General features: G+C 39.5%; 1 protein-coding gene across 3 annotated transcripts in view; it reads left to right on the top strand.

Annotated features, from left to right (window-relative positions):
* Nucleotides 1-27,918, top strand: part of CA12 (carbonic anhydrase 12) — an 80,066-nt gene that overhangs the window by 31,305 nt on the left and 20,843 nt on the right. For all 3 annotated transcript variants that reach the window (XM_078151195.1, XM_078151194.1, XM_078151197.1), the window contains exons 3-5: nt 19,013-19,192; nt 21,183-21,325; nt 27,120-27,215. In XM_078151195.1, the coding sequence (XP_078007321.1) occupies nt 19,013-19,192; nt 21,183-21,325; nt 27,120-27,215 (419 nt within the window). The remainder of the gene's footprint in view (nt 1-19,012; nt 19,193-21,182; nt 21,326-27,119; nt 27,216-27,918) is intronic.

The raw sequence follows: 27,918 nt of genomic DNA, 5'->3' as shown, positions 1-27,918 counted from the left end.
TATGTGTTATGTTCTACTAGTAGGTAAGGCCTTAGAGGCAAGGAAGTGTCCTGTTTTTTGTATTTGTGACCCCAATGCTTAGCACAGTGCCTGACACATAGCAAATATTTAATAAAAGCTCATTCATTCATTCTGTCACTCACTACTGTGGTTACACAACTGATTACTAACTTTCTATTCCTCATTCAAGACCTTATCACTTCAGTCCTTAAATCATAGGGCAGACCTCTCTCCATGCCCTCCATTCCAAATCCATTGTTCCTCAGTTTCCCCATTTGTAAATTGAAGCAGCTGGATTTAGAGAGTTGCAGTGTTCAGAAATAGAAAGGGGATAGAGAGTTCCGTCCTCATCAGACTTCATCTGGAGTTTCACGTTCTGTCTAATGTGTCATGGTTTAAGAACAACATTGAAAAGCTGATTTGCATCTAGACAAAAGCAGCTAGGATGCTGTGGGGTCTTGAGTCTACACCTTGTGATGATCAATTAGAGGAACGAGGGCGTTTAATCTAGAGGAGGCTTAGGGAGACGTGATGGCTGTGGTTTGAGTATCTGAAGGGTTATCATATGGAAGAGGGATTGGGTTTGTTTTGTCTGGTCCCCGGGCAGAACGAGGAGCAACAGGTGAGAGTAGCAAAGTGACAAATGTAGGTGTCACGTCAGGAAAAGCTTCCGAAGCGCACTGCCTGGAGCTGTAGTGAGCCCCCCTTTGTGGAGGTCTTCCAGCAGAGGCCAGACAACCACTTGTCAGCCATATTGTAGAGCATAATCCTTTCATGGACGGGTTGGACTAGAATGACTTTCAGATCCCATCTAGCTCAGGAACTATGGTGCAATGTGAAATTGTGGGACAATTTACTGATCTTTTGCATACTGCCTAGTGGTCTAAAAGAATAATTCTAGGACGTAAACTGCTTGAGAGAAGTCACTATTTTTCATTTCTGTCTTTTATCCTGTGGAAGCATGTTTTAAAAAGACAAAAAAAACCTTTTTAGTTTCTCTATCAATATTAGAAAATAAATATTTCTCTAGTTTAAAAACACTTTTCAGTCATTCCCTTTAGGAAAGTGGGTAGAACAAAAGGTCTTTCTTAGGGAAATGGATTAAGGGTAGAAACCAAATCTTGAATAAAGAGTATCTCTGGCCATTTTCCCATCTCCAGAAGGGGTTGGGTCATCATTTTCACCCTGAGGGAAGTGCCCTCTTCTGTTATTCAGAAAGCATTGCAATATAGATATTGATTTCAGGGAGGAGGCTCTTTCAGCTCTTGAGGGAAAGGGTCAACACAGAAATCGAGAAGTTGAAGATTAAGTAAGTATTGTTCTGGAATGTTAACTCCAAACTGTATTTTATCATTTTATAACTTTTTCCTTCTTCAAGACTGCTATAAGTGTTATGTTAAATTTTCTTAGGGTGGAGATATATCTAGGATGGTGGGGTGGGGTGGGATAGGACAGAACTATTCCAGTGTGGACATTTCTTTTTCTAAGGTAGAAATACTTGGATGTTAGATTAATGTTGAATTAATAAAAATTGTTTCCGGCAGACTTGTGCCTAAAACAGTACAATATTAATATTTTTGCTAATACCTAGCAAAGTTATTGGCACATATTAAGCACTTAATAAATCTTTATGAATGAATAAATAAATTACATCTCAGGGATTCCTTCTGTGCCCAGGCTTATTTGTTAAGTTAAAAGATATACATCTTTCCTCTTTAGAGAAAACCTCCATTGATTCATTCAAAAATATTTATTGATTGCCTACTGTGTGTTCGGCACCGAGAAGAATGCAAAGATGTTCTTGTCTTCAAACTTAGGATTTACTTGTAGATTTAAAACACATGGGTAAATAACTACAAAACCAGGCAGAATGGGGTAAGCACTATAAAAAATGTGTGTTGTGGACAGCTGAGTGCTGTGGTATTGCAAAGCAGAGATATTTAACTTGTAGATGGGATGACTGAGAAAGGTGACAAGGAAGAGGGAGCATCAGAACTCGGTCTTAACGATCTTCATAAGCAAAATCAGCCTGAAGTTAAAAGGTAATATCACTTTTACCACCATTAGAAGCAAAAAAGATACATTTAAGGAATGCTAGAATTCATTTTCTAGAGAAGGAAAAAGGAAGATTTGGCCAAAAGACTAGAAAATAGTACTTCTGGGAGAAGTTGGAGGAATTGGGATTAACTAAAAAAAAAAATTACTGGAAGGTGAATTTAGTAATAGTGTTCAGGTACAAGGGTTACTAAGAATGAAATAATTATTGGCTCTTTTCCCACAGTAGGAAAGACTGAGAAAATAGGCTTAAATGAAAGAAAGAAGGATATAGAGTAGATATCAGAAAGAACTTCCTATTAGGAATATTAATAACATCATGGCTGCACTTATTTTATGCTTGCCATAACTCACAGTAACTCAGTACTCACACTACTCTTATTATATAAAAGCTTAAAAATAAAGATGTTCTGCTAAAGTGTTACTCTGATACCTCACCTGGGTGTGTAGGTGACCCTCAAAGACTACGTGAGCCAGGGGAACACAAGTCCTGGCAGGTACTGCCAAGGTAGAAAGACTTCTTGTATAGCCCTGAAGACAAACTGTCAGACAAGAACCTACCTACCTAAGTTGGAGAGGGTCATGCTGTGTCTTCTCACCCTAGTAACACAGACCATCTGCTAAGTTATTAAAGGGTTGAGCACTCCTTTGGAGGGAGGTGTCCACACTGACAAAGTCATAAACTCTTAAAGAATTGAAGAAAAATAAAGCACCCAAGTAAATGTCTAAATCGAATAAGGCATGGCCTTAAAGAAATAAAAGTTTTTCCCTGGCAATTAAACTGTAGTGACTCAACTAGGGTTTCTCATCCCCCAAGTTAGTGCTGTGGGGGTGGAAAGGGAATGGAAAAAGCAAGCAACTTCTTGTCAAAAGAGATAGACTTACTGTTCCAAGAATGTGCCAATAATTAAAATCACCCTAACTTCTCTTGATAATAAAAGGAGCAAGGCCTAAAGTCATCTTCTGGATGCCATGCCTGTTTTCATGCAAGTGTATTTTGAGTTGTTTCTCATTTGGAAGATGCCTTTATATCTGTTATCCAAAGATTTCTCTTTTCACTCAGGAACTAGGTGCAAATAATAGTGCTGTTTTATTTTTTCACATATTTCCCTAGACCCTTGTTTCTGGGAAGTAGGACTATATGTTGTCATTCTTTTTTTTTTTTTTTGCTAGGCAATCAGGGTTAAGTGACTTGTCCAGAGTCACACAGCTAGTAAGTTTCGATTGTCTGAGGCTGGATTTGAACTCAGGTCCTCCTGACTCCAAGGATCTATCTACTGTACCACCCAGCTGCCCCCATTCTTTCTTTCTCACAAAAAAAATTACAATATGCTTCCTAAACTCCAAACACGAGAAAATTTATATTGAAATGAAATCAATTCTGACCTTTTAGTAAAAAAAAAAATTACAATCTGACCACATTTAGATATTTAAACTATAATTTAAAAAATTTAGCCTTGGAACTGGTAAATGACTACCCAAGGACTTCAGTCTGGTGCTGAATTCTAGTAAGCTAAGAATTTCCACTAAAGTTAATAAGATGTGGACTTTGATATATTTTTATTGACCTGTGTTTTATAGGGATCCAGAGATGTGAACAGTATTCAGATTTACTGTGGATTACAATCACATGTACACAGGCTAATTGCTAGTTCCTCCCACACACAACATTCCGTTTTCCCTTTCCAGCCTTGCCTTTTACCCTGACTGGCCCCATGTCTGGAATGCTCTCCTTATACACCTCCATCTCTTAAAGCTCTTCAAAGTTCAGCCCAAGCTCTGCCTTCTCTACCAAGTCTTTCTTTACTCTGCCCCACCTCCAGCTACTAGGCCCTCTCCTCACCCTCCCCACCCCCCACCCCCATCATAGAATTCAAAACCCCGATGGGGGGTACTGTTTATTTTTGTCTTTGTGTACACTGTACCTGGAAGATATTAGGGTGCCTAATAAATGTTGATTGTGCAAGAGAGTAAAATAGAAGTATCCTAGTTAATCAATCAATCAACATTTATTAAGGGCCTGCTATGTGCCAGGTCCTGCATTAAGCATTGAGAATACACAAAGAGGCAAAAGACAGTTGCTGATCTCATGGAGCTGACTATCTAATGGAAGAGACAACAAACACACAATTATGTATAAACAAGCTATATAAAGGATAAATAGGAAATAATTAAAAGAGGGAAAGCACTGGAAGGGTTTGGTGTAGGCTTCCTGCATTAGATGAGATTTTTGGGCAGCTAGTGGTACAGTGGATAGAGCACCGGCCCTGGAGTCAAGAGGACCTGAGTTCAAATGTGACCTCAGACACATAACACTAGCTGTGTGACTCTGGGCAAGTCACTTAACCCCAATTGCCTCACCAAAAAAAAAAAAAAGGTGAGATTTTAATGGGGACTTAAAGGAAGCCTGGGAAACAAGCAGGCAGAGATGAGGCGGGGAGAACATTTCAGGAAGGGAGAATAACCAGAGAAAATGCCCAGAGCTGGATTGAAGAGTACATGGGTAGGAGTAAGGCAGTAGAAACCTGGAAAGGTAGGAGAGGGTTAGTTTATGGAGGTCTTTGAACACCAGAGGATTTTTTAATTTATCCTGTGGGTGATAGGGGAACTGGTAGAGTTTCTTGAGTAGAAGAGCAATATGGTCAGACCAATGCTCTAGGAAAATCATTTAAGAATAGCTTAGGAAAATAAGGTTAGACAATGAGGCTTTAAAGAACTGTCTCCTGGAAGAAGTGCATTTCCCCATTGACAAAGTCCCCATATTTGGGACTTTGTTTTACTTCTCTCTCTCTCTCTCTCTCTCTCTCTCTCTCTCTCTCTCTCTCTCTCTTCTCTCTCTCTCTCTCTCTCTCTTTTTTGTGAGGCAATTGGGGTTAAGTAACTTGCCCAGAGTCACACAGCTAGTAAGTATCATGTGTCTGAGGTCACATTTGAACTCAGGTCCTTCTGACTCCAGGCCTGGTGCTCTATCCACTTTGTCACCTAGCTGTGCCCACCCCCTTTTTTTTGTTTTACTTCTTGATGGGATGTAAAGAGTACCCTTTCCCTCGGGTAGTCTTGGCCCATTGAACATTATTCAGTCTTGGCATTTGAGAATGCTCAAGTTAAGTGCATTTGAGTATAATGGACTGAGACAGGGTTGATATGTATCTAAGTTACATCTTTAGACTTTGACTTTAAAAAGGTGATAATAAGAAAGCAGAGCTGAGAAAGGATATGAACAGAGAATGAACTTGGATCAATTCAGTGTTATAGTGGAGATTCCTTTTTTTTATGGGTTGGATTTATGGTTGAGATCCTTTCTAACTCTCATATTTAATGATTCTGTAATTCAACAAATATTTATTAAGTGCCTTTCATGTGAAAGATGGTGTGTTAAACACCAGGGTTATAATATAAAAAATGAAATAGCCCTTGCCTTCAAGAAGCTTACATTCTGTCAAAGGAGGTAACATGTATATAAGTAAATACAAAGGAGAGAGAAAGAGGAAGATGGAGGGAGAGGGAGGAGAATGATGACTGGGTGAGTCAGCAAAGTTCCCGTAAAGGAGGTGGTAAAATTTACTTTGAAAAAAGCCAGTACTTCTGGTGCCAAGATGGCAGAGTGAGGAAGGAACTCTCTGAAGCCCTCCCAAATTCCCCCTCCAAACAACTAGAAAACCACCTCAGACTTGATCTAGGAGCAGGGAAGCAGATTGCCAGCCTTGCAGGAAAGGTCTGTCTCACTCTGCTGGGAGGAGAGTGAGGTCCTGGAGTAGCAGCAGCAACAGCAGCCAGCCTCACAGCAGGGGGCCTGCAGCCAGGCTCCAAGATTCAGGCAATCTATCACCAAGGCCCCGCCCTTCTAAAAGCCAGAAGCCAGTAGGAAAGTGAGCAATTTGTGCATCAGGGCAAGGCTCTACTGCCAGCATAAGTCATCAGCTAGGCCTTGACCCCACTGCTGACCAGTAATGATGCCCCACCCTGAGGCTGGCCAACAACAAGATTCCACCTTGGGGCCTAACAGCAGAGAGACCCCATTTCCATAGCAACCTAGGCCATCCCTGGAGCAGGCCAGCAGCTAAACCCTATACCCATGGGAGGCCAACAGGAAGGCCCCACCCCATTGTGCAAGTCAGGTAGGAAGCCTACCTTCCAGAGAAAGCAAGAGGCTAAGCTCTGAAGTCCAGTGAAGGCCAGCTAACTCAGAGCCAAAAAGCTTGGGACAGTGCAGGACCAGAGCCCAACTCTCACATAAAAACACCAAGTCACAAAAAAGGCAGAAAAAAAAATTAATAACAAACAAACCAAAAAAAAAGAGCTTGACTATAGAAAGTTACTATGGTGATAGGATCAAGGCATAAACTTAGAAGAGAACAATAGTGTCAAAATTGGCCTCAAATTAAAATGTAATTTGGTCTCAAACCCAAAAAGAATTCCTGAGAGAGCTTAAAAAGGATTTTAAAAAGCAAATTAGAGAAGTAGAAGAAAAATTAGGAAAAGAAATGAGAGTAATGCAAGAGAATCATGAAAAAAGAGTCAATAGCATGGGAAAAGATATAGAAAAAATTTACTGAGGAAAATAACTTCCTAAAAAATTGAATTGGCCAAATGGAAAAGGAAGTATAAAAGCTCACTGAAAAAAATAATTCCTTAAAAATTAGAATTGAAGAAGTGGAAACTAATGACTTTATGAGATATCAAGACACAATAAAGCAAAATAAAAAAAAGTAAAAATAAAAAAATAAAAGAAGAAACTGTGAAATTTCTCATTGGAAAACAACTAATCTAGAAAATAGATCCAGGAGAGATAATATAAGAATTATTGGTCTACCTGAAAGCCATGATAAAAAAAAAAAGCCTGGAAAACATCTTTCAAGAAATTCCCAAAGAAAACTGCCCTGATATATTAGAACCAGAGGGCAAAATAGAAATTGAAAGAATCCAATGATCACTGCCTGAAAGAGATCCCCAAAACTCCCAGGAACATCATAGTCAAATTCCAGAGATCACAGATAAAGAAGAAAGTATTGCACACAACCAAAACAAAACAAAACACCAACAATTCAAATACTGTGGAGCTACAGTCAGGATTACACAGAATTTGGCAGCTTCCTCATTAAAGAACCAGGGGGCTTGGAATATGATATACCCGAAGGCAAAGGAGTTAGGATTCAATCAAGAATCACCTACCCAGCAAAACTGAATTTAATCTTTCAGGGGGAAAAATGAATATTTAGTGAAATAGAGGACTTTCTAATACTTCTAATTAAAAGACTAGAGCTGAATAAAAATTTGACTTCCAAATACAAGACTCAAGCAAAACATAAAAAGAGAAAAAAAAATCAAGAGAAAACAAAAAATTCAATAAGATTAAACTGTTTCTGTTTCTATATGGCAAGATAATATTTGTAACTCTTAACAAGTTTATTATTATAAGAACAATTAGAAGGAGCATATGTAAACAGAGAGTGTGGATGTAAGGTGACTTAGAGGGATGATACCCCAAAAAACAAAACAAAGAGGTGAGAAAGAAAATTGCACTGGAAGAAGGAGAGTGGAGATTGAATGAAGTAAATTATCCCACATAAAAGAGGCATGAAAGAGCTATTATAATGAAGGGGAAGATTGTGGGGAGTGGTGGGCAAAGCTTAAACCTTACTCTTGTCAAAATTGGCTCAAAGAGGGAATAATATACACACTCAGTTGGATATAGAAATCTGTAAAGTAAAAAGGGATGAGGATAATAGAAGGTGGAAAGGGAACTGATAAAAGGGAGGATATATTGGGGAAGGTGGTGATATGAAGTAAAACACTTGTGAAGAAGGAAAGGATGGGCTGTTCAAGAGGAGGGGGGGAGGGATAAAAGCAAAAAAATAGCATGGAGGGAAATAGTTAGTTATGATAACTATGAATGTGAATGGGATGAACTCACCCATAAAACAGAAGCAGATAACAGAATGGATTAAAAACCAGAATCCTACCATATGTTGTTTACAAGAAGCACATCTGAAGCAGAGAGACACACACAGGATAAAGGAAAAAGGACCTATTTATACAAAAAAATATTTATAGCAGCTCTTTTTGTGGTGGCAAAAATTGGAAATTGAGGAGATGCCTGTCAGTTGGGGAATTGATGAACAAGTTGTGGTATATGATTGTAATGGAATATTGTGCTATAAGAAATGCCAAACAGGATGATTCCATAAAAAACCTGGAACGATTTACATGACCTGATGTATAGTGACATGAACAGAACCAGGAGAACATTATACACAGTAACAGCAATATTGTTTGATGAAGAACTGTTAATGATTTAGTTATTCCCAGCAATACAATGATCTAAGACAATCCCAAAGGACTAATGATGAAGCATACTATCTGCCTCCAGAGAAAGAACTGCTGTTGACTGAATATAGACTGAAGCATGCTATTTTTCACTTCCATTTTTTTCTTTTATTCAAATCTTCTTGTACAAAATGACTAATTCAGAAATGTTTTACATAACTGCACGTGTATAACCTACATATGATTACTTACCATCTCAGGGTGGGGAAAAGTGAAGGAGGGAGGGAGGGATAGAATTTCAAAACTTTAAATAAAAATGCTTTAAAAATTGGGCGGGGGGGGAGCGGGAAGAGAGGCTAGTGATTCTATGAGGCAGAGGTGAAAAGGAGTGCCTTCCAGACATGGGGGACCTCTTGTTTAAAGTAGCAATAAGAAATGTCATGTAAAGAGAGCAGTTAACAGACCAGCATGAATGCAATGGAGAGCATATGAAAAGGAGTAATATGAAGAAAGAATGGAACGATTAGTGGGAGCCAGATTGTGAAAGCCTTTAAAAGCCAGACTAATGACTGTATTTTATCTGAGAAGCAGTAGGGTGCCATTGGAGATTGTTGATTGGAGGGTGAAGGGGATGGGGGGGCGTGGGGTGTGTGATAGCTCTGTGTTTTAGGAGTATCAGTTTGGAAGCTGATTAACATTACAGGAATCATCTTTGGAGGTTGATGTACCTCGGCTTTGGAACAGATAGATTTTGGTCTGCATTTCAATTCCCAAGAAAAGCCCAGCTTGGTCCCATCTTAAGAAGCTTGCTTCCCCATGCTCCTCTCCCAATACACATTGGCAAGGCAGCCGCCTTCTGGATGGTACAAAAGCATCAACAGTAGCAGATGGAGTGGGTGGAAGTTGAAAAGGAGTTAAGGAAGGCTTGCATTTTGGTCACAGTCAACATAGCTCTTTACAGAGCTGAAGTATATACGGGAAATGAGAAAGACGTGCACTCATTTTTCAGGTGCTCATGAAGGGAAAGAAGGACAGCATGGCTTTGTTTCTAATACCAGTCTTCTTTCCTGCCTTTGATTTGTAAGCAATAAAATCTCATCCACAAAAAATTAACCCACATTCCAGTGACTACTATTTCTTCCTGGGCAGGATCTTGTGCTTTTATGGTTACAGCTTTTATGGTTACAGCTTTGAAGCTTAATGCCAGGAAGAAAAAACTACAGAGTTTAGCTTAACTGGCATCTCCTGGATGTGTCAGGACTTAGCTAAGATGTATGCTAAGAAATTTGGGATTGTTACCTTGCTAAACTTTTTGGATTTTTATGAGACATGGCATACTTTTTATTCAACTTCCAAAACAGACTGTAAGAGCCATAGTCTGTATAATAAAAGTACTTCTTAGGATAATAATGCTTCAAGGGCAGCTAGGTGGTGCAGTGGATAGAGCTCTGGCCTTGGAGTCAGGAGGACCTGAGTTCAAATCTGGGCTCAGACACATAACACTCATTAGCTGTGTGACTGTGGGCAAGTCACTTAACCCCAATTGCCTCACTAAAAAAACACAACAACAAAAAAAAGAAAACCAAAACCCTCAAGAATAATAATGCTTCTAGGTTTCCTATAGTAATAACTCAACAGTATAATAATTTGTATAACATGATCACATTTGATATCACAACCACCCTGTGAGTTAGGTGGTATCATATCCCCATTTTGTAATGGTGAGTAAACTGAGGCTCAACAAAGTTGTCACTTCCTCAGGGTCACAGAGTTAGTGTGTCAAAGGTAGGATTCGAATCCATATCTTCTTAATTCCAAGACTAATGTTCTAATGGCTACTTTGTGGAAAGGGAGCCGTTTGGTCTTCTATGTTTCCATGGCCAGTGCCTTGAACGTTTAACGGTTGTATATTGAATTCTATGTTAACATTCAGAGGAGAGTGGGGAGACTGGTCTGGATGGGATGGAGATTTGAGGCACAAGGGTAGATCAAGTTTGATAGTTGATTGTGAGAGGCTAATTTATGGAGGGCTTCAAAACCACCATATATAGATGGTGGAATATATCTAAGAATACAGGAGTCCCACCAAAAGTTGCCTGACACGATGAAGTTAGTGCCTCACAAAGATCATTTTGATGGGAACAGGCAGGGATTGGAGGTAGAGGGACTGATTAGAAAGACAGTGCTTTGATCCCATTCTGAAGTGTTAAGTGCTTGAACCAGGGAAGTGGCAGTGGCAATGAACGGGAATAGACAGATAGGAAAGAGATTTCAAAGGTGGGATCTAGAAGCTCAGTCCCAAAAGGAGGGGGACGACATAAAAACAGATCCGGGGTTTAGAGAGTAAGAGAATGTTAGAACCAGCAGGTCTGTTTTTGGAGGAGGTATTGTACTGCCAAATTCAAGTTAAAAGCACAGATCACCCTTTTCACCCAACCCCATGATACTTTTGGCAAGAATATTAAAAAGAGGGGCAGCAAGGTGGCGCAGTGGATACAGCTCCAGCCCTGGATTCAGGAGGACCTGAGTTCAAATTTGACCTCAGACACATAACACTTACTAGCTGTGTGACCTTGGGCAAGTCACTTAACCCCATTGCCTACCCCCCCAAAAAAAAAAAATTAAAAAGAGAGGAAGGGGGGAAAGGGAATAAGCATTTATTAAATGCCTGTTGTGTGCCAGACATTGTGCACTCTACAAATATTGCCTCTTTTGATCCTCACAACAACCCTTCTAGGTAGGTGCTGTTTTTTTATCCCCATTTCACAGGTGAGGAAACTGATACAGACAGAAGTTAAGTGACTTGCCCAGGGTAACACAGATACTAAGTGTCTGAGGCTAGGTTTGAACTCAAGTCTTCCTGACTCCAGGCCCAGTGCTCTATCCACCGCAACCACTAGCTGCCTTGCACTGAGAAATTATTTTGTTTATTTAATAATACATTGCAAAACAATAAGCTCTTTCAACTTTTAATAAAATCATAAAAACTCTGACTTTTGGTTTTGTCTGGGAAAAGGAACTACAACTTCTTCAATACCATGGAAGAGTTGATTTGTAGGGTGGGGCCTGAGCTTGAGGGGAGGGGGTATTATTTTAAATAATAGCTGGAAATTGTTTGTCCACTTAACAGGCCAATTCTAACATAAGTTTTCTGGCATGAGTATGCTATGGAGGATAAAATTTAGAGGTCCTAGAGTAAAGTTTAGGAAACTCTTAGCAAAGTGGTAGTATCAGTTTTTGTTCACTGGGTGATATATTTCTTAGGCAAAGAAATAATAGAAAGATGTTAGCAACTATCATTTGAAAGTGTATCTAGGGAAGTACACCATGCTTTTCCCATCGCTCTTCCCCAGTTCTTCCTACTATTATCTTATATTTTTCTCTAAAAAACAGAAAAGGAGAATTATATATACTGTGATTATTTATTATATAAAGATGGGTTTTCCTCCAATATATATTCATGGCTCAGAGAATTAGAGTCAGAAGGGACTTCAGAGATTGTCAAGTTCATCTCCCTCTTTTTACAGATTTAGAAACTGAGCCTCAGGTATATCTGACATGCTAGTTCTAATACTGCATTAATTTCTGTGATCGCTTTCTGAACTTCCTTCTGCTCTCTGCTGCAGAGCTTTTTAATGTTTCATGAAAGAGCTAGCAAATCTTAAGATCAGTGCTGTTAGGATGCCTGGCTCCATGCTATTTGGCACACTGGTCATTTTACATTAACAAAGCTGGAACCTTGGCTCTCTTCTTATACTTCTTGAAATGCCTGGCATGGCTTTTGGTACTTTTGTTCCCTGTGGTTTGCTTAACAACACTCCATAGCATGGAATTCCTCTTCCTAAACACCCAGTACACTTCTGTAGAATCTCCCTTTTAAACAACTCCAAAAAGAGGCAACCAGAAAATATCCTTGCCAGGAATTTCCCTTTTCAGGAGAGCAGGCTGCTTTTTACCTCTATACCATTGAAAAAGTTAAAAAAAAAAAAGGGTACAGTTTAACAACTTCAGGTCCATAGACAGAAGTTCAGTTACTAGCAGGAACAGTCTTACCCTCAATAATTCCACATTAAAGCCAACATAAGGAGGCAGAGAGAATACATTTTAACCTGAGAAAGTAGTTTCTCTTCTTTCCACAAAAGGAATTTTCATCATCATGACTTATAGCTTTAAGGTTGACAATGAACTTTAGACATGATTTATTTTTGTGACAGTTATTTGAGGGAGGTCCTCTGGGTATTGCCATCCTCATTGTAAGATGAAGACACTGAGGCTCAGTGATGGGACTTGCCTTTGTGATTTGTGACTATGTGATTTGCCCATGATCACATAGCTAGTAAGGTTTAAAGTCAGAATTTGAAACCAGGTTTGTTGACTCCAAATCCAGTGATCTTTCCTCTTAGGCTGTAAAGCCAGCTTTGGGGGAACTCCCCTGAGAGGAACGCGCACTACTCCAAGAGTCAGAATAAGACCTAGTATGATAATAAGAACAAAACAAACTCTGTGGGATTTTTTTTTGGGGGGGAGGAGGGAGGTGGCAGTGGCCTAGTATATCTTGAGGTAGACTGTTTTGGCTCTACATACACTCTTCCCTATTGCTCTTCCCTTTTTCCGGACTCCCTGTACCTTCCTCTTCTGGACTTCCTCTTCCATAATCCACAGTGGGCTTCATGGACCAATCCACAATTAAATGTTTGTTGGCTGACTGACAACCCCTAATACATCCCTGCCTGGGACATCAGAAGTAGAAAACCAAATGGCCAGGGCCCCTGCCTTTTGCTGACCTACCTGGATGCATAAAATGACAACAGAGGCATCACATGAATGGAACAACCAGCAACGGCGAGAATTGGACATACTTGACTCCTTTCTTTCAGCTACTGTGGTCTCGTACCAGACTTCCTTGCAACAGCCCTACTTTTGGTCCTCCTCTGCCCTGCTTTGGAGATGCCAGAACATGCCCTGGGGCTTAGGTGGGGCAGATGAATCCCTAGCTGTGTCTGTCTTTTGCTGCCTCTGCTTCCCCCTCTTTGCTCCCACCTTTGGGTGTCCCCCAATTCACACACAAGTTGACATTACCCCATGATGTCATTGATCCTCTTCCAAATGAAGGACAAACCCTGAGTGCCCCCCCAACCTTCAAATTTTCCCCTTTGTGAGTTAAAACAGGCCCAATAAAAGCTAATTGCTTTTAATACCACTGACTGTTCTGCCAAGCCCCTCTGAAGTCCAAGAGTCACTGTAACAGACTAGGACCCCTGTATAGCATAGTTCTCAATATCCCTTTGTCACTGTGTTACTTTCAGCAAGTTTTTTTTTTCACCTTTTAGTGCCTTGGTTTTGTCATCTACAAAATGGGAGTAATAACCTCTGTCCTTTGTACTTTCCAGGGTCGTTTCATAGCTTTGAGCTGGACAGGACCTTAGAGGTCATATAGTCAAACACCTCTTTTACACATGTGGAAAGAGAAGCCAGAAATGTCAAATGACTTGTCTAAAATCACAGAACTAGTAAATGGCTGCTCTTAGCACCTCTGACTACAACACAACATTGATCAAGTTGTCTTTGTTGTCTCAACTCTGGACAAAGAGCAAAGGAAGTTTTGGAGCTGACTTGGGAGTAACTGTCTCCTTGTGAAAACACTCCAGGCGTTTTGGGTACTGTCTCAGGTTCCTGCCCTTGGGTAGGAAAACACTTGTAAGGAGTGCTTGGACAGCTTTGGCACCTCAGTTAGTCCCACGAATAGGGGACTTCTGGGCTTTGAAAAAGTTTTGTCTCTGCCCAAGGACTTTAGTGCATGCTTGGGAAGTATCTTTTCCTCCTATTGGTAAACCTACAAAAACAGTACGTTTTCAATCCTTAGTAATTCCTTTCTCGGCCATCTTTTAAAAGAAAAAAATTCATTGATGCCTTTTGATTTTGACGCTGTAGTTATTTCTTGGTATAATTCTTCTGTTGCTCCCCCCAAACGGAATCTTCCCTTATAACAATGAAAAACAGATGAGCGAAACCAAATGACTACGTACGACAGCAGGTGGAACATCACATGCCCATAGTCCCCCGCCTCTCTACTGCCAGGAGGGCTATGGGCTACAAACCAAAGTTTCGGTCGAGGTTTTCCCACTTCTGCCACTCCCCTCACTAATTCTGCTGTCTTTAATATTCTTAACCATTTTTACAGCTTTAAAATACTTTATATGGCCCTTGGCTTCTGAGCCAATCAGTCAATCAACAAGCACTTATTAAGCAATCGGTATGATTCAGGCATTTTTCTAAGCGCTAGTGATTAATCGCTATTGCTCAGTCATGACTGACTCTTTGTGACTCCATTTGGGGTTTTCTTGACAGAGATACTGGAATGGTTTGCCATTTTCCTTCTCTAGCTCATTTTGCAGATGAGAAAATGGAGGCAAACAGGGTTAAGTGACTTGTCCAGAGTCACGCAGCTAATGAATCTGAAGTCAGATTTGAACTTAGGAAGATAAGTCTTCCTGACTCCAGGTCCACTATGCACTATAGCGCCACCTAGCTGTCCCCAGGCACTGGGGATACAAAGAAAGCAAACTGTTCCTACCTTCAAAGACCTCATATTCTAATGGGGAAAACAACATGCAAATAACTGTGTACACAATTGTGTACATATAGTGTAAATGGGAGGTAATCTTGGAGGAGAGGCGTCGTACAACAAACTGAGTGTTGAAGAAAGTCAGGAAGCCAGGACACAGGCATGAGAAAGGAGAACATCCCAGGCATGGCAGACAGTATTTGAAGAAAGTAAGACTACATCAGACTTTCTTAGAAAATGGATCACTGATATAGAGTAGGGAAGAATTTTAGAGGTTATCTAGTCCAATCCCTTCATTACATGTGTGAGAAAATTGACACCTGGGAAGACTGAATGATTTGTTGGAGGTCACACAAGTAGCAAATGTCAGAGGCAGGATTTGAACTCAGTTCCTCTAGATCCAGTCCTCTTTTTTTTTTTAAACTTGTCACTTAAAAAAAATATTTTATTTTATTTTTAATTTATGGAATAAAACAAGCATTTCTATAACAGCATAATTTTAAAAAAGATGACTGCACATAAAATTGTAAATCTATTATTATGTACAACTTTCTATTCCTTTTAAATATATAATAAAGTTATCATGTAAATTTCTCTCCCTCCCCCCTCTTTCTACTATATCATACTATTTCCCTTCTTGTAATAATATTTTTGTCCCCTTCAAATCATTTTTCCATTTGAGTCACAATACATAAGATTGGTATGGCCTTTTAGAAAATTGGGGGAGAAGATAATAATTAGACATAATGGAGCAAACGAAATATTTTAAAACTCCTCTGTATACTTTACTACATGATAGCAATGAATAATTTGCTACAGTTTATTAAGTGAGCCTTTCATTGAGTCGCAGTCTCTGTCACCTTGGCTGTGTGTCCAATTTATCCTTTATGAATAATTATCTTCTCTACTGTAATAAGATAAAGATTTCACAACCTGCAAGTTTTGCTTATGTCTCTGGGCTTCTTGGTCTACCTGATGTTGGTTTGTTTTTAATTCCATTGATTCCCAGTTGTAAATCAGTCCCTCAAACTCTGTTTCCTTTTATCCCTGAAATCTTGTTCCTCTGCACATACACACACCACTCCCTCCCCCATAATTACCTTGCTTCAGGCCACAAGAGTATGACATTTTTAATGTCTGAGGGCCTCCCACTCTCAGCACCTGTCAGCCTGATACATTTGGAGCGCTATGAGCTTGGAGCTTTGAGCACTTGGAAAAAGAGAGTGTGGGTGTGATGGAAAGGAGTCTTGAACAAAACCTAGGTTCTAGCCCCTACTAACTAGATGTGTAACCTTGGGCATATCACTTTATATTTCCTGACTTGTTTCCTTACCTATGGAATGAGAAGACTGACCTAGATGAACATTAAGGTCTCATCCAGTTCTAAATCCTATGAATAGGTGATCGCTTCTTAAGATAATGTGAATTGGAATGAACAACATTGACATTCTTTCTATTAAATATGCTATGTTCTATTTCACATCATCCCCTTTTCTGTAATACTAAGTAGGCCCCAGATCATAAAGGCCTATTTCCAGCTCTGATAAAGCCTACCACGCATCCATGTCTGTAACCCAACGAGCTATAACATGCCACTTACTTGATTCTCTGGAAATGCCTTAAACCAAAAATCAGTTGCAATTTAATTGCCATGGAAGATAATCTTTTAAACATATGCTTTAAATTCCATAAAGACTTTTCCCTCTAGGAATAAGAAAGTTTGTATGAACTTGGGGGCAGTTTACTTTCATTTCCAGAGGACAGAATGTTACCTAATAAATAGCATAAGAGCCTAGGCCGTGAAGGATTTTTTAAGTGTCTTCATTCCCAGGTATTAGTTGTCATCTATCAACTACCGATATTTTGTTTCAATGGGTTTTTAGTACTTTTCTTTCTATTCTTGGCTCAAACAGAGCACTGAATCTTGTAATGCTAACATTATAATTATTTTATATTCTTCAAGCATCCACATGGAGAGGGATGCTGTATGTAATCCAAATGGCACCTCTACGGGTTTCTAGTTAATGAAATTAGATGACACTAGCAGCATAAAAATGTCAATCCACAAAGACTTTGAGCTCAGAGTCAAAATGATCCGGACATTAGAATGCACAAGTCAGGCAGCCTAACTTGACCTAGCAAATCAATTCATTAACAAGTATGTAAGTGCCACCTATGTGCCAAGCTCTAGGCTAGGTGCTGAGGATTAAAAAATGAAAGTGATAGAGACTGCCCTCAAGGAGCTTATATTCAGTCAAGGGAGACATATGAAGTATATACAAAATACAGGGCATCACCAAAGTCTAAAAGGGCATTAAGACTTCGGGAATACCCTGTCCATACAAAATTAATTTTAGGTGATTTGGGAGAGGAAGCAGTTGGGGAAAGGAATCAGGAAGGACTTTAAGTAGAAGGTGGTGTCTGAGCTAAATTTTGAAAGAAACTAGGGATTCTAAGGTGACAGAGATGAAGAGAATGAATTCTAGGCAATTCTAGGCAGCCCATACAAAGAAACAGAAATGGGAGGTGGAGCAAGAAACAGCAAGTTTGCGGGGAATACAGAGTGCATGAAGGGAAGAAATATACAATAAGGTTGAAAAGGTAGTTTGGAGCCCAGCTGTGAAAGGTTAACTACGCCAAGCCCAGGAGTTTGTATTGGGTCTCAGGGGCAATAGGAGACTGCTGGTGCTCCTTGAAGAGGGGAATGAGATGGTCAGACTTAGAAAATCACTTCGGCAGCTGTGTGGAGGGTGGATGGGAGATGGGAGAGACTTGAGGCAAGAACATATTAACAGCAGTCCAGAAGACAGTTGACCAGTGTCTGAAGTAGAATGGTTGTAGTGTGAGTAGAGAGAAGGGGGAGAGATTTAGAGTGTGACAAGTCCTGGCAGTTGGTTAGATATGTATGGCGAGTGCAGACAGTGAGATGACTCTGAGGCTGTGAACCTTCATGACCATGAGGATAATGGAAAGAAAAGTTCACAGCTAACGTGAGCTCCTAAGAGACGATTTCACTGTTGTCTCAGTATCTCCAGCAAGGAGCACAGTACTTAGCAGAGTAGGGGGAAAGAACAGGAATAAGTTCTTTCTTCTCTTCCTTTCTTCCATCCTTCTTTCTCTTTCTTTCTTTCTTTCTCCCCTTCCTTTCTAATGGTACCTACCTCAAAGGGTTTTTGTGAGGATTAAATGAGATAATAATTGTAAATCACTTAGCATAATGTTTCATACATAGTTAATGCTATATATATGTCAGTGGTTATCATCATCATCATCACTATTATGATCATATGGCATCTACTATTGCTAAGCACTTTACAAACATTTCATTTGATCCTTACAACAACCCTTCCAGGTAGGTGCTGTTATTATCACCCCCATTTTATATATGGGGAAATTGAGACAGAGAAATTAAGTAATTTATCCAGGGTCACATAATTAAGTGTCTGAGACTGGATTCGAGCTCAGGTCTTCTTGACTCCAAACCCAGCACTTTGTCTGTTGCGTTACCTAGCTGCCTCTAGTAGACTCATTATTATAGTAGATTGATTATTATGGAGGCAGCACACAGTATCTCAGAAAGAATACTAGACTTAGCATCAGATGACCTGGATTCATTTATTTGTTCTTCCTTTTATCAGCTGTGTGGCCTTGGGAAATTCAATTAAATTTTATGAGCTTGAGTCTCCTCATCTGTAAAATGGGGTTAATACACAGGGTTATAGTGAGGACTGAATGAAATGTTGCATGTGAAGTGCGCTGTAATCATAAAACACATGTAAATGTCAATTGTCAATAGTGGTTAAGATTTCTGTATATTCTGTCCCTAAATAAACAACATTAAAAAAAACAATATAAAATGTCATCAGCTCTGGTTTTTGAATGAGCAGGTATCAGAATCTATGTGACTAAGTTTCTCTAGGTATTTCTGCCTTCCTCTTATGCCCATCCCGTTAAATGCAAACAGTCAGTGAGTGTTGGCTAATGGAAAGTTAATAGGTTGAGAGCTGTTGTCTTTGAAGAATTTGCTCACTGCTTTCTCGTTGCAAACAAGAAAAGAGCAACCATCCTGAAAGAAAACCTGGAAGACAGTAATCCAAGTATGTCTGCTTTAATTCTCCTTTCTAGGTGATAATGGAGAGAAAGCCTGGCCAAAGTCCTTCCCTTCCTGTGGAGGAATGTTCCAGTCTCCCATAGATTTTGACAGTGACATGCTTCAATATGATTCTACTCTCTCACCCTTAGTGTTAGAAGGTTACAATATGTCTTCTAATGAGCAGTTTATTCTGGGTAATAATGGACATTCAGGTAAGATGAAACCTGTGGAAAAGTCTCCCTCTCTCCCCACTTGATAACATAGTAGGCTGTACTGTAGGAACCAATGTAGCAAAGACTTTATACCACCTGAGTGGTTCTCTCCTTAGGGGAGAATAACTTATCATGGTCATTTCCCCAAGGGCAATGCTGGCTTCTTCCTTCCCTTTCCAACACACACACACACGCACACACGCACGCGCGCACACACACACACACACACACACACACACAACTCTCCAAAACCAGTTCTGCCATGGAGTCACACAATTTGAGACTAGTTGAACCTCTAGCAGTAAGTTGGGGGGGGGGGAAGCAAGCCAAATTGAAAGACCTTAAGAGTAAAAAATATCTAACAATATATATTCTTTGGGCAACTAGGTGGTATAGTGGATAGAGTGCCCAACCTGAAGTCAGGAAGACTCATCTTTCTGAGTTCAAATCCGCCCTTAGACACTTACTAGCTGGGCAAGTCACTTGACCCTGTTTGCCTTAGTTTCCTCATCTGTAAAATGAGCTAGAGAAGGAAATGGCAAGCTACTCCAGTATCTTTGCCAAGAAACCCCAAATGAGATCATGAAGAGTTAGGCATGACTGAAAGAACCAAGCAACTACCACCATCGCCACCCTACATACTCTGCCTTCATCCAGGGCCTTCAAAGTCTGAAAGCTGAGTCCTATGGCAAAGTTATCCCAGAAGCAGATCACAGCTTCTGAATCTAATCTCATAGTAGTGTTAGCAAAGTAACATGGTTTCTCCTTGGACATTAAGGTTTTTCACAAAAAAGTAACTATCAGCCTATCATTTGGGTAGTGGGTAGGATAGGTTAATGTTTGGTATGGAAGCAATGGTTGGCATGTAGAGGTTAGAGGTTGGCAGCTCTACCTGTATTCAACACTTTAGCCTGATCTTATATGCAGAGCTGAAGGTGTAGCTTAATTAGTTGGGCCCTGGGGCAGATGGCTACCAATGACTCAGTACCCAGTTGTCACTGTGGGGTTGGACCATATGGTCTCTCAGTGTCCCTTCTGATTCTAGATCTCTGATCTTATGAAATACCAGGGATTCATAAAAATCATCCAGTACAATGAGGACCTAGCAATCCTAATAACACAGAGAGCTGTGTCTTCACTCTAAACTCACAACCCTATTTCCTAGCACACAGCGCTCCAATGATGCGCTCAGTGTTCCATCTCCCTAAAACCTTAGTGGTCAGTCTACTCAGCAGAAGTATGCTGGGATTTGTTATATCTAACTTCCATGCAGTTACCACCACCTCTCACCATTCTTCCCTCATTCCCTCCTCCTTCAAGTGCTCCTACCAGATGCCTATGTTATTCGTGTCTGTGGTGCCTTTGCTCTGTTCAATAGAAGTGTGACTGCCCCACATCTCTACCAGCTTTGTTGCTTTGAACAAATGGTGTTTAAATGGTATAAACATGGGTCTCCTACCACTTTCAGTCAGAATTTCACCGGGAACTATACTAGGAATTGCAGACTGTCTCTGGGGGAAAATGCCTAGTGTAGAGCATTTGTATCACCTAGTTATACTGGTAACAGCATCAGTAACAAGAGACTTGCTTCTACTTCTCAGCCACTCAGCTCAGATGACTTACTGATACCAGGTCCTGGCTCCTACTGACAACCTGAGATGCCTAATGATAGTAAAGGTTAATTAACCAGATGCCTAACTGAGAGCACATTATTTTACTGAGATGCTAAATACATAGATTAATAATCCCTTTTAAATTCTCCTATGAAGTAGGTTCACCATCATCAAAAGCATTTTACAAATGGAAAAACTCAGACCCTGAGGGTTTACAGAGTTTGGCAATCCTACCAGAGTAAGAAGAAGCCAAGGACTCTGATTCCCAAATCTCTTTTATCTCTACTTATCTGGGTCACTGAGTTTTCTTATCTCATTATTTTTAAACCCCTGTTCCCTGCACTGATACTAATGAATCTACTGCTTTTTTCTCACAGTGAAATTAGATCTGCCTCCAAATATGTACATTAAAAGCCTGGGTCCCAGATATACAGCAACAGAACTTCACCTGCACTGGGGCAATCAGAATAATCCCCGTGGCTCCGAACACACAGTTGATGGGAACCACTTTGCAGCTGAGGTAAGTGGAGTGGGAGGGAAGATTGAGGCCAGCACTCAGGTTGTCCCTGATGCTGGTCTGGAACTGCATCTGGCCTCTGATGGGCACACGCTTAGGGGGTTAATGGTTGTGCTTATTGGAGGCATACCGTTCAAATGTTAATGCTATTTACCCCTATACTGCCTGGTTATGTGAATGATAAGTAGGTCTTGGGCAGCAGTCAAGCTACAGTTGATGGGTTGGAGGTATCTGAAAATTCACTCTATTTCTCCCTCACCCATCCCCAATTAAGCTAAAATACTCTAGCGAATGTGCTGGGAGCCTGTCCTGAAGCCTTCACGTGACTAATTAAAAATTAGGTTAGGATGAAAGGAGGATACACCATCATACAGACAAAAACATTAGCTTCTCTTCATTTTAATTACTTTGAACTACATTTACTATTTAAATAAATTACTCAGGGTGAATACTTCACGGAGGTTTGTGATTTGCCCATTTCCCAGAAGGACAATAGAGACATGTAACAATCTTCCAAGGTGTCCAGAGAGGGCAGAACTACTTCAGAGAATGTGGAGGCAGGTTGTCCACATTTTATTATCTCCATCTCAAAGATGAGGATACAGAGGCAAAGAGAGATTAAGCGATACATCTAGTAATGGTCAGATCCACTATCCAGGCTTCTGGCTCCCAACCAAAGTCAGTCAACTAGCATTTATTAAGCACCTACTAAGTGCAGGGCACCATGCTGAGCACCAGGGATACAAAGAAAGGCTAAAAAAAAAATTACTGCCCTCAAAGAGCTTATGGTCTAATGAGGTGCTCTTTCCACTACTTCCTACTGTCCCTCCCTCCAAACTCAGAAGCCCCGAGTTCAAATCTCACCTCTGCTACTTACTGCTTGTGCGGTCTTGAACAAGTCTCTCTGAGTCTCAGTATCCTTATGTAAAATAAGGGGTTTAGACAAAATGACCTCTAAGGTACCTTCCAGTTCAAAGTCTATAATATTCCATTGAAAATGGCGATGAACTCCTAATATCATCACATTAGATACTAATAGTCCCCATAACCTCTATATTCCACAATTCTGTAGCATCATGAAAATTAGCCTCCCCTGCCAGGAATTATTATTATGCCAGACCTGTTCAGGAGTGTGCTGTTACTCCTTTTATTGGAGCCTTAGTGATATAGAACGGGAGAATGGGTTGGGGTGAACCCCACCTGTTTTACTCCCTAATCCTTACTTTACCACAACAGACTCTTAGAAGATAATAATGAACAGTATCAGAATATCAAAGGGAACAACACAAAACTACCTTAAACTTTGGTAGAGGGAGTCATGTTTTCTGCTTAAAGATCTGCTGAGAGGTAGCTCAGAGCTGTAACATACCACCCTGTATTAGGTCGCACTGTGTAACCCTGGTGTGCAAATCCACAATGTCAGCAGAGAATGGGAGCAGGGGCAGAGCATTATTCCTTTAGTGATAACTGTGTAATTGTTGGCTTTTCACTCCACTTTTTAGTTCCTACAAGCCAGAGCACAGGGGAACAGTTGCGAATGTTTATAGTGCAATACAAGGGGTAAATACCACAGATCAGGCAACGGATTCTACAGTGAATAATTATGTGTTGATTCTCCACTATTCATAACCGCTAAATGGTTTCATGTCTCAGGCTAATTATAGGGCTACTTACAAGTGAGGTGGGGTATAATTCTGGACCTGATGTATGATGGTACTATTAGAAGCTCACACAATTTCATGCCCCTTTCTGAATCTCATAGGCTGCAATTATTTCGGCTAATTGTTGAGTCGAGACTTCCCTTCCTCCAGGGAATATAAGGAAGCTAGGGTACAGGTAGGAATTAGGGTTTAGGCAGCTGTAGATCACTCTAGTTGCTTTTCTTTCTGCTATGAAGGCTCAAGTTATTATATCTTATATCTGGGTGTGTATATGTGTGTATGCATATGTCTGTATATGTGTGTGTGTGTGTGTGTGTGTGTGTGTGTGTGTATGAAGAAATAGTTTTCTAAAAAGAAGCATTGTAGTGTAATAGGAACATGACTGGCTTTGGAGTCAGGAGAAGTGGGTTCAAATCCTGGATGGGACACTCACTAGTCAAGTGCCAAGTGACCCTGGTCAAGTTATTTTCTCTATATCGAAGTTTCCTTATATGTAAAATGAAGGTAATAATTCTTATGCTACTTTCCCTTATAGAGTTTTTGTAAGACACTACTTACAAAAAATTTAAGTAAAGTAAAAAATGTAATTGGGGTTGGAGCTGAGTCATTGTGATAGCTAAAGATAACAAATATATACCTAATTGTAAGGAGATTTGATTCTTTTTAAAATTATTATTTTTAGGCAGTTGGGGTTAGGTGACTTGCCCAGGGTCACACAGCTAGTAAGTGTTAAGTGTTGGATATGAGGCCAGATTTGAACTCAGGTCCTTCTGACTTCAGGGCCAGTGCTCTACACACTGCATCACCTAGCTGCCCCAGGAGATTTGATTCTTAATCACCTTTCTGAGTAGAAAACAAGTCTCGAAAATATTTAATTTTAATTAAGTGAAATGCCAAGTTATCTCTCATGACCAGGATTATCTTTTTTAAAGTACCTTTAAAAGGGCTCAAAAACTTGGTAAAATGTGTCTAGAAGACCGTAAGTGTCCTTGTGATGCCAACATCCTAAGGCACAGAAGGGGTGAAGTTATGGTCCCTCTCATCTCTTTGCCCCTAGATTGTTGTTTTAGGAAAGGTCATATTGACGATATGGAGTTAAAGAGTATATTTTATCCCTGAGATGACTGAGGAAACTACCTTGGTCTAGAAATTAGGTCCGTATTTGTGTGACCAAAAAAATAACAAATAAACACTAATTAAGCATGTCGAGATTTTGTTATATGTTAACCTGAAAGACAGATTGATTTATCCTAAAAAGGAACCTACAGACTAAAAGTCTGCTCTATTTAACTCTCTCAATTACAAGCTTTTTTTTTTTCTGGCAGCATATGATTAGATTAAGAGAATTAAGTATCAGGGCAGCTGGGTGGCACAATGGATAGAGCACCGGCCCTGAAGTCAGGAGGACCTGAGTTCAAATCTGACCTCAGACCAAACACTTGACACACTTACTAGCTGTGTGACCCTGGGCAAGTCACTTAACCCCAACTGCCTAAAAAGCAAAAAAAAAAAAAGTATCAAGGAAGACACCATAGGAACACCACCCACTGGGATACTGGAAAATGGGCAAAAATGTTGTAAATAACATATAACACAAGGAACATTTTCTGGAAGAAGCTCTTGGGTTGAGACCCACAGTTTAAGAAGCACTAAAAGGGTCAAGAATGGAAAAAGTTTAAGATCTGCTCTACACTATTAGATATAATCTGCATTGTACAATGTCAAACATGCTTCCTGCCGCAGTGCCTTTCCTCTAAGATCATCTTCCATTTACCCTGTGTCTGTGTGTATGTGTGCATGCATATATACATATGTATATATATATATATATTAGACATACACACACATATACACATATTTTATATATATATACATATATATATATATTATATATATATATATATACACATATGTATTTTGTACACAGTTATTTGTATATTGTCTCCCCCATTAGACTGTAAGCTCCTTAAGGGCAGGAACTGGTTTTGCCTTTCTTTTATTTCTATCACCTAGCATAGTACCTGGCACAGAGTAGTAGAGACATCTGCTGAACTGACTAACCTTAAAGGACGCTACAAATGTGAGTTATTCTTTATGGCAATTCCTTAAGAGAAAAACTAAGCTTCATGATCAAATTCAAATAAAGATTATTTATAAAATTAAAAAATCTTGATGCCTGTAGCAGATTCTCAAATAAACTCCAGATCTTATCTAAACATCATTAATATTAAATTATAGGCTTACTAAGCCACCCATGAAAGGGCACAGAACCCAAGACTAACCAGAGCAGAGTCTCAATTTAAAAAAAAAAATCAGGAAGTAAGCCTAATGAAGGAATCAAACCCAAATAAATTTAATATTATTTGTTAACTTTTTCTGTTTCTTTTTAACAAGACTTTCTTGTCTTCTTTGATTTTCATGGACCCTATAGTAGTATTCAACCCAGAGTATAATTGCTGCAGACAGAAGCTTGTGTTTCTTAGCCCAGTGAGCCAAAGCAGTCAGAATTCCGTTTTGTCAATCAAGAAGAAACAGGGCTGAGCTGGTCTAGGGGTTTGCCACAAGCTAGGTCTTTCGCAGGGGAGGTAGTTGTGGGGAAGAACTCCTAGGCTGAGTGGAAAGCCACTTTTCTCTTGAGTAGCTGACCCATGGAAAAAAGTTAATTAGGGCTACATATTTTTTTTAAAGTTTCTTTTTTTTTTTTCCAAATTTGGGGAGGATCAGGTCAAATGTTCTCAAAGACTCATAGACTATCAGAGCCAGAAGGTATCTTAGGGATCTTTTAGTCCAACCCTTTTCTAATAATAATAATAACAATAATAGCTAGCACTTATATAGCACTTTAAGGTTTGCAAAGTTCTCTGCATACCTTATCTCATTTGATCCTCAACACAATTTTGTGAGATAGGCACTATTATTATAGCTATATTATTTATATATATAACATATATAAGTATCATTATGTATTATATTAATTATATAGTAACATATTAGTATATTTTGTTAATGTAGCTATTGATATATATTATGACTTTATTATTATAGCCATTTAACAGACGAGGAGACTAAGGTCAGTCAACAAGTATTCACTAAATGATTACATTCTATAGGGCCAGGCACTGTACGAAGTACCTTAAGATACAAAGAAAGGCAGGCCAGTGGCTGCTCTCAAGGAGCTTGAGAGACAAACCTGTAAACAACTAGGCACAAACAAGATATATGTATATATGGATAAACTGGAGATAATCAGCAGGAGGAATGCGGGAATTAAAGGCGATTGTTAATAGGGAGAGTCACCCAGCTAATAAGTGTGAGGTGGGATTCAAGCTCAGGTCTTCCTGACTCCAAGGATGATATTCACTATACCACCTAGCTCTTTCATGTTCTGTTTATCCAGGTTTAAAATTTAAAGCAAGAAATATTATATTTACTGAATGTAACCTTTACACACACATTAAATTTCTGTATTAGAGTCAATTATGGTGAGATACAGAGAGGAGAAAGGGTGGTAGGGAAAGAAAGACTGAGAGACACAGTTTCAATGTTTGCCAAAGCCTTAACAGACAGAGATCTAAATAAATTTACTAATACTAATTTTTGTGGAAAATAATCATGATAATTGTGAATAAAATGCAGCCACAAAGAGGATAAAATTCTCAGAATGTGCTATAAAAATATCTTTTGCTTATTTTAAAGGGAAAAAAATTTTCTCCCCTGGAAATTAGAGAATGTTGTAGTTTATAGAGAAAAATATCTTTTTTTCATGGAGTAATATTCTGTTTCTGTGGAATCTTAGAAAATTGTTGATAAAGCCTTTTAAATTCTTTTAAAACCATGTTTTCATAGCTTACAGGCAAATACTGGCTTTGTAGGTTGAATGAAAATAAGCTGGTGCTTGGAGGGTTCTCATTTCAGACCTTGAGCATCTCTAGATTAAGCGGTATTTAGGAGTAACTGAGCTTAAGGGGACTACATAATAAACACAGACTTGCCATGGGATCAAGACTGTCTAGTCATAGCCTGAAGAAAGGAATGGAATTTCTCTAAAATAGTTGAGCTTTTCCATGACTTTTTACAGGAACGAAAGTTGTGTATTCCTTTGACACTGATATTTGGGCCTTTTCTCTCCATTATAGTTACATATTGTCCATTATAACTCGGACAAATACCCCGATATGTCCACAGCCAGGGAGAAATCAGACGGACTAGCTGTTCTGGCTGTGCTGATTGAGGTAAGAGGTTCACTGGTCCCCTCCCCCTCCGTCTTTTGGTTTAAAGGGTTCCGAATGCGATTTCAAATATGAATCAGAGCTGGAATTTGGCAGTTTTGTCCCTGGACTCCTACTTCAAAGGTTCAGCTGGCGGCGTTGTGTGTTCTTCACATAAAAAAGGCCTTTGTGATATAGTGTGCTTTTTCTAGCAGATTCCCTCAGTTTGGAAGTAATGTTTTCTTTCTTCATGGGGGAGGAGGAGGGCCTACAGTAATGATGATATCCTTTTATACTGGGGTGGGGGGGAAAGAATAAATATAACTTTACCTAGAGCTCTTAAATAGGACATTTTTAGATGAACTTTTGTTCTTAACACAGCCCTTCAAATTCTGGGTTAGATTTTCTTTTGGTTGCCATTTTTACAATGTTATAGCAAAATAAAGCAGTATAATTTAGCACTGAGTACAATGCTTCTGAAACTCAGAGGCCGTGACTTGTGAAGGGATGCAGAATGTCAGGAACTCAGTGACAGTGCTCTAATAACAGAACAATCTCACATGATTTCCCCAGTTGTTCTATCAAAGTGGATCTTTCAAATCAAGGCTGATAAGAAAAAGCTAAATGGATATTGCTTGCTAATGACTGAGCTTCCTCTGATCCAGCAGTAATTAACCTGTGGTCCATTGACATATTTAAAAACATCTATATTTGGATAACTATTTCA

The sequence above is a fragment of the Phascolarctos cinereus genome, unplaced genomic scaffold, assembly GCF_003287225.1.
Source record: "Phascolarctos cinereus isolate Bilbo 61053 unplaced genomic scaffold, phaCin_HiC Scaffold_3;HRSCAF=262, whole genome shotgun sequence".
In the NCBI taxonomy this organism is placed as follows: Eukaryota; Metazoa; Chordata; class Mammalia; order Diprotodontia; family Phascolarctidae; genus Phascolarctos; species Phascolarctos cinereus.
The sequence above is the reverse complement of the archived record's forward strand: the minus strand, read 5'-3'. Positions and strand labels throughout refer to the sequence as shown.